The sequence below is a fragment of the Pseudophryne corroboree genome, chromosome 6 (genome assembly GCF_028390025.1).
Source record: "Pseudophryne corroboree isolate aPseCor3 chromosome 6, aPseCor3.hap2, whole genome shotgun sequence".
Taxonomy (NCBI): domain Eukaryota; kingdom Metazoa; phylum Chordata; class Amphibia; order Anura; family Myobatrachidae; genus Pseudophryne; species Pseudophryne corroboree.
This window is the reverse complement of record NC_086449.1, coordinates 815313641-815328080: the sequence shown is the minus strand read 5'-3', so window position 1 is coordinate 815328080 and position 14440 is coordinate 815313641. Positions and strand designations below refer to the sequence as shown.

General features: G+C 45.0%; 1 protein-coding gene across 1 annotated transcript in view; it reads right to left on the bottom strand.

Annotated features, from left to right (window-relative positions):
* Positions 1-11044, bottom strand: part of SSPN (sarcospan) — a 32697-nt gene extending 21653 nt beyond the window's left edge. The window contains exon 1 of the mRNA XM_063929102.1: positions 10558-11044. Coding sequence (XP_063785172.1) covers positions 10558-10845 — 288 coding nt within the window. The 5' untranslated portion in view covers positions 10846-11044. The remainder of the gene's footprint in view (positions 1-10557) is intronic.
* Between the last annotated feature and the right edge of the window lie 3396 nt (positions 11045-14440).

Below are 14440 nucleotides of genomic sequence, written 5' to 3'. Positions count from 1 at the left end.
ACCATTGAAAGAATGGTGGAGGATTATATGACAGCATCACTGTAGGCATGTCAGACAGTCCGTACGTATACTGGCAGGAAAAAGAGGCAATTTGGAGGCCCTTGAACAAACTGGCTTTATTTTACCTAAGTTGCCCCCTCCAGTGTGTACTCCGAAAGAGTGTTTAGTGCAGCCGGTCACCTTGTCAGCGATCGGCGTACGAGGTTACTTCCACAAAATGTGGAGAAGATGATGTTCATCAAAATGAATTATAATCAATTCCTCCGTGGCGACATGCACCAGCAATTGCCTCCAGAAAGTACACAGGGACCTGTGATGGTGGATTCCAGTGGGGACGAATTAATACTCTGTGAGGAGGGGGATGTATACAGTGAAAAGGGTGAGGAATCGGAGGATGATGATGAGGTCAACATCTTGCCTCTGTAGAGCCAGTTTGTGCAAGGAGAGATTGATTGCTTCTTTTTTGGTGGGGGCCCAAACCAACCAGTCATTTCAGTCACAGTTGTGTGGCAGACCCTGTCGCTGAAATGATGGGTTTATTAAAGTGTGCATGTCCTGTTTATACAACATAAGGGTGGGTGGGAGGGCCCAAGGACAATTCCATCTTGCACCTCTTTTATTTATTTATTTATCTTTGCATCATGTGATGTTTGGGGCCAATTTTTTTTAAGTGCCACCCTGTCTGACACTGCAGTGCCACTCCTAGATGGGCCAGGTGTTTGTGTCGGCCACTTGGGTCGCTTAGCTTAGTCATCCAGCGACCTTGGTGCAAATTTTAGGACTAAAAATAATATTGTGAGGTGTGAGGTGTTCAGAATAGACTGGAAATGAGTGGAAATTATGGATATTGAGGTTAATAATACTATAGGATCAAAATGACCCCCAAATTCTATGATTTAAGGTGTTTTTGAGGTGTTTTTGAAAAAAACCCACCCGAATCCAAAACACACCCGAATCCGACAAAAAATTTTAAGGGAGGTTTTGCCAAAACGCGTCCGAATCCAAAACACGGCCGCGGAACCGAATCCAAAATCACAATACCCGAAAAATGTCCGGTGCACATCACTAATATAAATATATATATATATATATATATATGTATACAAGCAGATTGGCGGCACTCAGAGACTGTTGTTAGCTGCAAAAACGTGCTTTAATTTTCAATGTCTCGGGGCTCTGCAGAGGCCAGAAACGTTGAAAATTAAAGCACGTTTTTGCAGCTAACAACAGTCTCTGAGTGCCGCCAATCTGCTTGTATATACTGGGACACAGTACCCCTGAAGGGCACCGGAGCGCTTCACTTATCTTTGCCACACTAGTGCCGGATATCTGCTACTATATATATATATATATATATATATATATATATACATATATAGATATATAGATATATATATAGCCTATGCTTTGTTATCCCTTCTGCATATATCTAACTCTCTGGAGATTATAAGCAGCACTATGGGGGTTGTTCAGGATGGTTGGCAAACCAAAAAAGTTAGTAATTGGGCAAAACCTTGCTGCACTGCAGGGGGGGCAGATGTAACATGTGCAGAGAGAGTTAGATTTGGGTGGGTTATATTGTTTCTGTGCAAGGTAAATACTGGCTGCTTTATTTTTACACCGCATATTAGATTTTAGTTTGAACACCCCCCCACCCAAATCTAACTCTCTCTGCACATGTTACATCTGCGCCCCCCCCCCCCCTGCAGTGCACATGGTTTTGCCCGATTGATAACTTTTTTGGTTTGCTAACAAACCTGAACAAGGCCCTAAGTACACTTATTTTTAAGTCCATCCGCCGGCATACAATACTGCACCCCATTTCACCCAATCGCTGATAAAAAAAAAGGTCCACATTGTCCTGCATCCCTGTAGCAGAAAACGTATTAATAATGATATCCAGGGTAGGTCAGAGTATATGACGACATGACTCTCTCACCATGCCCCCATCACCCCAGTTTGCATCACTGCACCGGGCAGAAGCAGGGCTATGTTGACGCGTTTTACAGTGAAACGCGTCATCAAGCTCCTGACTCTTCCACTAGGTATCCAGGCGGAGGGTGACTTACTTTCCCGGGATTCCATGACAATTCTCTTAAATACTGCAGACTTTTCTTACATCCCCTTCCACTCCCCTCTCCCTCCCCCGCCTTGCACGCTAAACACGGGTTTGCTTAGAAAGTAATGTAGACAGGCAGATGTAATGAGTGTGGACGGGCAGAGGTACCGAGTGTGGACGGGCAGAGGTAATGGTGGGAGAGGGCACTTTTATTAATACCACACCCATATAGGAATAAAGGCATCAAGAATAATGGTGGTGGTTCTAATGGACTGTTCGCAGCAGACAGTGGACGGAGATAAAGTGGACGCAGATAGAGTACCAGCCAATCAGCTCCTAACTGCCATGCCACAGGCTGGGTTTGAAAATTGACAGTTATGAGCTGATTGGATGGTACTTTATCTTTGTTCACTTTATCACCATCCAAGGCTTAGTAAATAGACCCCTAAGTCTTCGAGAGAGATAAAGTGGACAGAGATAAAGGGGTCTATTCATGAAGCAGTGAAAAGTGTGGAGAAGTGAGCCTGTGGAGAAGTTGCCAATGGCAGCCAATCAGCTGCTCCGTACAATTGTATAGTATGCAAATCATAAATGTTACCTCAATGCTGATTGGTTGCCATGGGCAACTTCTCCACTGGCTGACTTCTCCACACTTTTCACTGCTTCATGAATAGACCCCCAAAGTATCCACCAATCAGCTCCTAGTTGCCATGTTACAGGCTGTGTTTGAAAAATGACAGTAGCTGGTTGGTCGGTCCTTTATCTCTCTCCAAGGCTTAGTAAATAGACCCCAGTGTTATTAAATCTACAGAAAATGTTGCGATCACTTAAATACATTTCTTTTCCAATACGTTAGCTATATTATAAGTGAGACGGTTATGACGTTGGCTTAGTGTGCCTTGAGTGGGGTTGGTATATGAAGTATTCTATGTGTGATTTATTCTTAGCCTGTGAAGTATAGCTGTGACATTGTCACATTACAACACCAGAATTATTCGTTTTAACGGTCAAAAAGTCCCCGGCTCCTCCGTCAGCGGCGCAGATTGCATCAGCGCACAGATTTTCCAGACTGATTGCTTAAAGTGCAACTCGCTGTTAGTAAGCAGGGGACAAACTATATTTAGGAAGTCTTATTTTTAAATCACACAGTCATTTCATTGCAAAACATTAAAATACGGATATACCCTGACCTTGGGCGGAACACTTCGCCCTACTAAACATTTGCTGATTTTTAAATACAATGGGGGTCATTCCGAGTTGTTCGCTCTGTAAAAATCTTCGCATCGCAGCGATTTTCCGCTTAATGCGCATGCGCAATGTCCGCACTGCGACTGCGCCAAGTAAATTTGCTATGCACTTAGTAATTTTACTCACGGCTTTTTCATCGTTCTGGCGATCGTAATGTGATTGACAGGAAATGGGTGTTACTGGGCGGAAACAGGCCGTTTTATGGGCGTGTGGGAAAAAACGCTACCGTTTCCGGAAAAAACGCAGGAGTGGCCGGAGAAACGGGGGAGTGTCTGGGCGAACGCTGGGTGTGTTTGTGACGTCAAACCAGGAACGACAAGCACTGAAATGGTCGCAGATGCCGAGTAAGTCTGGAGCTACTCAGAAACTGCTACGAGGTGTGTAATCGCAATATTGCGAATACATCGTTCGCTATTTTAAGATGCTAAGATTCACTCCCAGTAGGCGGCGGCTTAGCGTGTGCAAAGCTGCTAAAAGCAGCTTGCGAGCGAACAACTCGGAATGACCCCCAATATATTGCAAATAGGTGAAGAAAAGGTTTCAGGGCATTGTATGTGCCAGAGCCTTCTAGTACTGTGCGCTGAGGCCCGTCTTCCCATTGTAGACAGAGGATGAATCGTAAAGAGGTTACCTACTGTTTCCAGCCATGTATCATTGTCTATATGGGACTTAGGGGGACATTTACTAAGCAGTGATAAGAGTGGAGAAGTGAGCCAGTGGAGAAGTTGCCCCATCAACCAATCAGCAGCTCTGTATCATTTTATAGTATGCAAATTATAGATGTTACTTCAGTGCTGATTGGTTGCCATGGCCAACTTCTCCACTGGCTCACTTCTCCGCTCTTATCACTGCTTAGTAAATGTTCCCCTAAGTAAGGGGCCCATTTACTGTATCAACCAGATTTAGCAATATAAAACTCATTGTATATGATAAATGGTGGCCCAACCAATCAGCTTCCAACTGTTAGTTTTCAAACACACGACAGGAGCTGATTGGCTGGAGCACCATTTATTATACACCTCTAAGTTCATGTCTACTGCACCGGAATCAGTGGTGTGATGGGAGTTTTAGAATACTCTATGGCTCATTTAGAATTTGCATACTATACAATTGTACGGAGCAGCTGATTGGTTGCCATGGGCAACTTCTCCACAGGTTCACTTCTCCACTATTTTCACTGCTTCATGAATAGACGCCAAAGTGTCATATCTGGGGTGTTTTATGAGATCGTGAACTCCCACCGTGCAGCGGGCCACGGTTATGTAATTGAAAAGATGGCGCCGCATGTGTAGAAGACAGCAAAGACTGGCTCCCTGGTACCTATGAATGGGTGCATTACATTTTTGGGATACAGGGAATTTATGTGATTGCCATTTCTGGGCCAGGAAGAATTTGGTCCCCCTGGAGGCCGCACTGACCACTGTGTCGCCCCAGAGGTATATTATATTGTCTTCCTCTAGGTCTACACAATCAGATCATGTGACATATTAACGTCTGTCTGTTGTCCAGCCGTCCTAACTCTATAAGTGACATGGGGCATTGTCCCAGATCCATACATTGGTGATACTCTGATTCGTGCACAGTGCAAACAAAGAATGATTTACCGTCTTACTATACCTAAGCTGTGCCGGTCAGTGAGTGACCTACAGACCTGAACTTTGCAACTCTGACGTCCACTTTTATGTAATATGCTTGTTAGGTCCTGAGCTGGCGCCACACAATGGGCTTCATATTAATTCTGAGCCGGTGATTCTACTCTGGTATTTTTAGTATGTAATGCAACACAGCACCGAGTTCAGGCTTCCATTCTAAGGTTACACACAGTGCAACAACTACTGGTACACTTCTATCTATCTATCTATCTATCTATCTATCTATCTATCTATCTATCTATCTATCTATCTATCTATCTCTATCTAGCTATCTAATCTACGTATCTATCTATCTATCTATCTATCTATCTATCTATCTATCTATCTATCTATCTATCTATCTATCTATCTATCTATCTGTCTGTCTGGGTATATTGGGGTGCAGGTAGTTTGGGTATATTAGGGGTACAGGTGGTTTGGATATATTGGGGGTGTAGCTGGTTTGGGTATATTGGGTGTGCAGGTAGTTTGGGTATATTAGGGGTATAATTGGTTTGGGTATACTGGGGGCGTACGTGGTTTGGAAATACTGGGGTGAATTTGATTTGAGCATATTGGGGGTGCAGCTAGTTTTTGTATATTGGTGGTGTAGGTGGTTTGGTTATACTGGGGGTGCAGGTAGTTTGGGTATATTGGGGTATAGGTGGTTCGGGAATACTGGGAGTGCAGGTAGTTTGGGTATATTGGGGTGCAGACGGTTTGGGTATAATGGGCATGCATGTGGTTTGGTTATACTGGGGATTTAGGTGGTTTGGGTATATTGGAGATGTATTTCGTTTTGGTATCTTGGAGGTGTAGGTGGTTTGGGTATATTGGGGGTGTAGGTGGTTTGGGTATATTGGTGGTGTAGGTGGTTTGGGTATATTGGGGGTGTAGGTGGTTTAGTTATACTGGGGGTGTAGGTGATTTGGGTATATTAGGGGTGTAGGTGGTTTGGGTATATTGGGGTGCAGGCAGTTTGTGTATATTGGGAGTGTAGGTTGTTTGGATATATTGGGGTGCAGGCAGTTTGGGTATATTGGGTGTGCAGATAGTTTCTGTATATTGGGGATGTAGGTGGTTTGTGTATATTTGGGTGTAGGTGGTTTGCGTATATTGTGGGTGTAGGTGGTTTTGTTATATTAGGGGTGCAGGTAGTTTGGGTATATTGGGGGTGTAGGTGGTTTGGGTATATTGGGGGTGTAGGTGGTTTGGGTATATTTGGGGTGTAGGTGGTTTGGGTATATTGGGGGTGCAGGTAGTTTGTGTATATTGGGGATGCAGGTAATTTAGATATTTTGGGGTGCAGGCAGTTTGGGTATATTAGAGTGTAGGTGGTTTGGGTATATTGGGGGTATACATGGATTGGGTATATTGGTGGTATACATGGATTGGGTATATTGGGGTGCAGGTAGTTTTGGTATATTCATATTGGGGGTGTAGTTGGTTTGGTTATATTGGGGGTGCAGGTATTTTCTGCATATTGGGGTGTAGGTGGTTTGGGTATATTGGGGTGTAGGTGGTTTGGGTATACTGGGGATGTAGGTAATTTCGGTATATTGGGGTATAGGTTGTTTGGGTATATTGGGGGTGTTGGTAGTTTGGGTATATTAGGGGTGCAGGTAGTTTGGGTATATTGGGGTTGTTGGTGGTTTGGGTATATTAGGGGTGTAGGTGGTTTGGGTATATTGGGGGTGCAGGTAGTTTGTGTATATTGGGGATGCTGGTAATTTAGATATTTTGGGGTGCAGGCAGTTTGGGTATATTAGAGTGTAGGTGGTTTGGGTATATTGGGGGTATACATGGATTGGGTATATTGGGGTGCAGGTAGTTTGGGTATATTCATATTGGGGGTGTAGTTGGTTTGGTTATATTGGGGGTGCAGGTATTTTCTGCATATTGGGGTGTAGGTGGTTTGGGTATATTGGGGTGTAGGTGGTTTGGGTATACTGGGGATGTAGGTAATTTCGGTATATTGGGGTGTAGGTTGTTTGGGTATATTGGGGGTGTTGGTAGTTTGGGTATATTAGGGGTGCAGGTAGTTTGGGTATATTGGGGGTGTTGGTGGTTTGGGTATATTAGGGGTGCAGGTAGTTTGGGTATATTGGGGTGTAGGTTGTTTGGGTATATTGGGGGTGTTGGTGGTTTGGGTATATTAGGGGTGCAGGTAGTTTGGGTATATTGGGGGTGTAGGTGGTTTCTGTATATTGGGGTGTAGGTGGTTTATGTATACTGGGGTGTAGGTGGTTTGGGTATATTGGGGGTAAAGATGGTTTGGGTTTATTGGGGGTGCAGGAAGTTTGTGTATATTGGGGTGTACGTGGTTTGTGTATATTAGGAAATCAGGTAGTTTCGGTATATTGGGGTGCAGGTAATTTAGGTATATTGGGGTGCAGGTAGTTTGTGTATATTCATATTGGGGGTGTAGGTGGTTTGGGTATATTGGGGGTGTAGATGCTTTCGGTATATTAGGGGGTGCAGGTAGTTTGAGTATATTGGATGTGTCGGTGGTTTGGGTATATTGGGGGTGCAGATGTGGTTTGGGTATATTGAGGGTGCAGGTGGTTTGGGTATATTGGGGGTGTAGGTGGTTTGGGTATATCGGGGGTGCAGGTGGTTTGGGTATATTGGGGGTGTAGGTGGTTTGGGTATATTGGGGGTGTAGGTGGTTTGTTTATATTGGGAGTGTAGGTGGTTTGGGTATATTGGGTGTGCAGGTAGTTTGTGTATATTGGGGATTCAGGTGGTTTGGATTTATTGGGGTGTAGGGGGTTTGCTTATACTGGGGATGCAGGTAGTTTTGGCATATTGGTGGTGCAGGTAGTTTAGGTATATTCATATTGGGGGTTAGGTGGTTTGGGTATATTGGGTGTGCAGGTAGTTTGTGTATATTGGGGATGCAGGTGGTTTGGGTATATTGGGGGTGTAGGTGGTTTGGATATACTGGGGATGCAGGTAGTTTTGGTATATTGGGGGTGCATGTAGTATAGGTATATTCATATTGGGGGTGTAGGTGGTTTGGGTATATTGCGGTGCAGGTGGTTTGGGTATATTGGGGTGCAGGTAGTTTGGGTATATTCATATTGGGGGTGCAGGTAGTTTTGGTATATTGGGGATGCAGGTGGTTTGGGTATAATGGGGGTGTAGGTGGTTTGTGTATATTGGGGGTGTAGGTGGTTTGGGTATATTAGGGGTGTAGGTGGTTTGGGTATATTGGGGGTGCAGGTAGTTTGTGTATATTGGGGATGCAAGTAATTTAGATATTTTGGGGTGCAGGTATATTGGGGTGCAGGTAGTTTGGGCATATTCGAGTGTAGGTGGTTTGGGTATATTGGGGTATACATGGATTGGGTATATTGGGTGCAGGTAGTTTGGGTATATTCATATTGGGGGTGTAGTTGGTTTGGTTATATTGGGGGTGCAGGTATTTTCGGCATATTGGGGTGTAGGTGGTTTGGGTATATTGGGGTGTAGGTGGTTTGGGTATACTGGGGATGCAGGTAGTTTCGGTATATTGGGGTGTAGGTTGTTTGGGTATATTGGGGGTGTTGGTGGTTTGGGTATATTAGGGGTGCAGGTAGTTTGGGTATATTGGGGGTGTAGGTGGTTTCTGTATATTGGGGTGTAGGTGGTTTATGTATACTGGGGTGTAGGTGGTTTGGGTATATTGGGGGTAAAGATGGTTTGGGTTTATTGGGGGTGCAGGAAGTTTGTGTATATTGGGGTGTACGTGGTTTGTGTATATTAGGAAATCAGGTAGTTTCGGTATATTGGGGTGCAGGTAATTTAGGTATATTGGGGTGCAGGTAGTTTGTGTATATTCATATTGGGGGTGTAGGTGGTTTGGGTATATTGGGGGTGTAGATGCTTTCGGTATATTAGGTGGTGCAGGTAGTTTGAGTATATTGGATGTGTCGGTGGTTTGGGTATATTAGGGGTGCAGGTAGTTTGTGTATATTGGGGATGCAGGTGGTTTGGGTAGATGGAGGGTGCAGGTGGTTTGTGTATATTAGGGGTGTAGGTGGTTTGCGTATATTGGGGGTGTAGGTGGTTTTGTATATAAAGGGTGCAGGTATTTTGGGTATATTGGGGTGCAGGTAGTTTAGGTATATTGGGTGCAGGTAGTTTGTGTATATTCATATTCGGGGTGCAGGTGGTTTGGGTATATTGGGGGTGCAGATAGTTTGAATATTTTTAGGGTGTAGGTGGTTTGGGTATATTGGGGTGTAGGTGGTTCTGGTATATTGGGGTGTATCTGGTTTGGGTATATTGGGGTTGTCACCTATTTTGTACATTCCAATTGAATATATTATATAAAGCAGGAAAATCTCTACATGAAATTCAACAGAAGCAGCTACGACACGGATAGAGAAACACAGGAAATGTGGATAATGTCAGCGATCGGCTAATGTAAACATTAGACGCTTGTCCTCATTTACAGATAATGCTGATTTGCTCTTTGTTTAGACAGCTAACCTTAGGAAAGCATCATAACCTTTATCTTAATATCTCATAAACACAAACATTAATAATATATAATATTCCAACTTAATTTTAAAGACCGCTGGACATAAAAGCGCAGCCTGTTTTACATGAAACAGCTCCAGTAATAACATGAACAACTGCAAAGGCGCGGGTGTAAGGAATTTATAGGGAAGAGAAGATAATTGTTAGACGCCATATTTTGCACACGCAGAGTCGGGCCAATAATGATCAATTTATTGGCTGAGGTTTAATAAGTCAAGTCCGCGCAGAAGAATTTATCTGCGCACAACGGTAATGGCCTAAAGCCCACCAGAGCAACACGTGGGGATTACACAATACTGTATATAGACATATTGGTAATCCCTACTGTCAGCAAGGGGACCAGAGAATAATCTACGGTGGCGATGGATGTCCTGGTTCCCTAATACCCTGAGGCAGTCAGATGAAGGCCGGACGAACAGACATGGGACTATTTATATGTGCATTTCGGTACATGCATACTGCACGTGCATTTTTTTGACGCCTACAAATTTAGGAATTATCACTTGGCGCCCTCCCTTCCAAGGCACCGACTCGCTAATCAGTTATAGGGGCACTGGGGTTTACTTCATAGATTCATCCCTCAGCAACAGCAAGAGGCCTTTCCCTCTGGTAGACTTGTTGTGGGCCCCTTGTCAACCGAGGGGTTAAAATCCCCTTCCCTGTGATGTTGAAGCTGAGGCGGTGGGATTCCAGAATGGGAAATTTGGGGCCTGAGATCTGTTCTGGCTCTCAGAATTAACCTTTGGTCCCCCTTATGCCTGGGTTGTGCCGACGCCGTCAGACTGGTTTCCCAGAGTAACAGCACAGATCGGCCGCGGCGCTCACTACTGCAGGCTGCCTGAGACATTGCATTTACCTCAGTGTGCAGGATTCTGGCTGCTGCACGAGAGATATAAAGTGTACCCAGGGCCGTCACACAGTATCGGTGCCCGGGTGCCCTTCGTTAGCCCCCTGCCCAAATCCCCCCCCCCCCCCCTCCCCCATCACCCTCCTCATCCCTCCCCCCCCATGAGTGTTAGTGCACTGGTGCAGAAGCAGTTAAGCCAGCGTGTCATGCAAAGTGTTACAGCACAGCAGCGTCTGAATGCTTACAAGAATCCCAGCCCAGTGCGGAGTGTCTCTGACTAGTAATGAGGAGAAGTTCACAGCCATGATGAAGGCCACCACTGTAATGGATACGCCAAGGGTCAACTGGAGCAGCGCCACCAGCAGCGGAAAGCGACAGCCCCAGCACGTGTGGGATTCCTCCTGCTGTCCCGCTTTTTCATCCTTCTTCCCCTTTTTGGCCTTCTTCCCTTCGGCCTTCTTTTCCGGCGCCTCGGCTGGTCCCTGGGCCGCCTGGTCCTTGGAGACCCCTTTGTGTTTGTCCTGGGCTCCCATTCGGACGCTGCGTCTGTGATCAGGCTGGGCAAGTGCTCTCTCTCCCTCCAGCTGCCTGCTAGCTGAGTGGGGATCTTGGTATTTGGGAATCACAGGGCTGTACTAATATGGAAAGCATTTGGAGCAGATTCCTGGAGCCTGTAAATGCCACTTATAGGCCGGAGAAGAGGGGGGCTGTGAGGGGAGAGCAGACTGCCAACCTGCAGGAGGACAAAGCAGCGGAAATATGGATTCACACACTCACACACATTACACGTGAGCAGAATGAGGAGCGAGACGGCCAGCCAATAATACACTTGTACCAGCGGGCCTGCCTAACGTGACAAGCAGGACTTAAATATTTTAGTAGGCCCGAGGAAATGTTCTGATGCAGCCCGAGGCCCTCCTGCACCTCAGGGCCAGCCAGGAACACGGCACACAAATTGCTATCACGCACAACAGTCGGTGACTGAGCGTCTCACATAATAATGCATTAACTCCTGACGCCTGGACACATACGCTCGGAGTGTAACTGTGCTTACCCAATGCTTCCCTGCAAGCAGGCACATTCATAAATGCAAATGCCACTTTCCTTTTGTCTACCAGTCCTTTGCCACAGACGCTCAACGTGCATCAAACTGATCGCTCTTTATTCCGTGATTAATAATTGCAGATTTCATGTCAGTAAAGACATTATATGTAATCACCAGGGACGGTCACAGATTTCAACAACTGAAAATATCACCGTTTTCCAATATAGACCAAGTGAACAACCCTGAACGAACATTTGGTGATTTATCAAACCTTCTAAAGATGATAAGCTGTGGTGTTGCCCATAGCAACCAAATTCTAGCTGTCATTTATCTAGTACAGGGAAAGTGGAGCTGTTGCCTATGGCAACCAATAAGTTTCAACCTATTTACATTAGGTGCTTGATAAATGTCATCTAGGAGCTGACTGGTTGTTATGGGCCTCTTCTCCACTTTTTCTCTTTAGAAAGTCTGATACATCTCCCCCCATGTCCGTGTAGTGCGACCATGTGGAGAAGTTGCCCCATCAACCAATCAGCAGCTCTGTATAATTTTATAGTATTCAAATTATAGACGTTACTTCAGTGCTGATTGGTTGCCATGGGCAACTTCTCCACTGGCTCACTTCTCCGCTCTTATCACTGCTTAGTAAATGTCCCCCTAAGTTACTGATTGTGAGCGTTCATTTTCTGGTAATACGCATTATAATGAGATAATAAGAATTTACTCACCGGTAATTCTATTTCTCGTAGTCCGTAGTGGATGCTGGGAACTCCGTAAGGACCATGGGGAATAGCGGGCTCCGAAGGAGGCTGGGCACTCTAGAAAGATCTTAGACTACCTGGTGTGCACTGGCTCCTCCCACTATGACCCTCCTCCAAGCCTCAGTTAGGTACTGTGCCCGGACGAGCGTACACAATAAGGAAGGATTTTGAATCCCGGGTAAGACTCATACCAGCCACACCAATCACACCGTACAACTCGTGATATGAAACTAGAGATGAGCGGGTTCGGTTTCTCTGAAACCGAACCCGCACGAACTTCATGTTTTTTTCACGGGTCCGAGCAGACTCGGATCCTCCCGCCTTGCTCGGTTAACCCGAGCGCGCCCGAACGTCATCATGACGCTGTCGGATTCTCGCGAGACTCGGATTCTATATAAGGAGCCGCGCGTCGCCGCCATTTTCACACGTGCATTGAGATTGATAGGGAGAGGACGTGGCTGGCGTCCTCTCCATTAGAAATTAGATTAGAAGAGAGAGAGAGATTGTGCAGAGTCAGACAGAGTTTACCACAGTGACCAGTGCAGTTGTTGTTAGTTAACTTTTATTTATTTTAATATATATCCGTTCTCTGCTATATCCGTTCTCTGCCTGAAAAAAAACGATACACAGCAGCAGCCAGTCACACAGTGTGACTCAGTCTGTGTGCACTCAGCTCAGCCCAGTGTGCTGCACATCAATGTATAAAAGGCAAAGCTTATAATAATTGTGGGGGAGACTGGGGAGCACTGCAGGTTGTTATAGCAGGAGCCCCCAGGAGTACATAATATTATATTAATTTAAAATTAAACAGTGCACACTTTTGCTGCAGGAGTGCCACTGCCAGTGTGACTAGTGGTGACCAGTGCCTGACCACCAGTATAGTAGTATATTCATTGTTGTATGTATTGTATACTATCTCTTTATCAACCAGTCTATATTAGCAGCAGACACAGTACAGTGCGGTAGTTCACGGCTGTGGCTACCTCTGTGTCGGCAGTCGGAACTCGGCAGGCAGTCCGTCCATCCATAATTGTATTACAATATATACCACCTAACCGTGGTATTTTTTTTTCTTTCTTTATACCGTCATAGTGTCATACTAGTTGTTACGAGTATACTACTATCTCTTTATCAACCAGTGTACAGTGCGGTAGTTCACGGCTGTGGCTACCTCTGTGTCGGCAGTCGGCAGGCAGTCCGTCCATCCATAATTGTATTATTATTATAATATATACCACCTAACCGTGGTTTTTTTTCCATTCTTTATACCATCGTCATAGTGTCATACTAGTTGTTACGAGTATACTACTATCTCTTTATCAACCAGTGTACAGTGCGGTAGTTCACGGCTGTGGCTACCTCTGTGTCGGCAGTCGGCAGGCAGTCCGTCCATCCATAATTGTATTATTATTATAATATATACCACCTAACCGTGGTTTTTTTTCCATTCTTTATACCGTCGTCATAGTGTCATACTAGTTGTTACGAGTATACTACTATCTCTTTATCAACCAGTGTACAGTGCGGTAGTTCACGGCTGTGGCTACCTCTGTGTCGGCAGTCGGCAGGCAGTCCGTCCATCCATAATTGTATTATTATTATAATATATACCACCTAACCGTGGTTTTTTTTCCATTCTTTATACCGTCGTCATAGTGTCATACTAGTTGTTACGAGTATACTACTATCTCTTTATCAACCAGTGTACAGTGCGGTAGTTCACGGCTGTGGCTACCTCTGTGTCGGCAGTCGGCAGGCAGTCCGTCCATCCATAATTGTATTATTATTATAATATATACCACCTAACCGTGGTTTTTTTTCCATTCTTTATACCGTCGTCATAGTGTCATACTAGTTGTTACGAGTATACTACTATCTCTTTATCAACCAGTGTACAGTGCGGTAGTTCACGGCTGTGGCTACCTCTGTGTCGGCAGTCGGCAGGCAGTCCGTCCATCCATAATTGTATTATTATTATAATATATACCACCTAACCGTGGTTTTTTTTCCATTCTTTATACCGTCGTCATAGTGTCATACTAGTTGTTACGAGTATACTACTATCTCTTTATCAACCAGTGTACAGTGCGGTAGTTCACGGCTGTGGCTACCTCTGTGTCGGCAGTCGGCAGGCAGTCCGTCCATCCATAATTGTATTATTATTATAATATATACCACCTAACCGTGGTTTTTTTTCCATTCTTTATACCGTCGTCATAGTGTCATACTAGTTGTTACGAGTATACTACTATCTCTTTATCAACCAGTGTACAGTGCGGTAGTTCACGGCTGTGGCTACCTCTGTGTCGGCAGTCGGCAGGC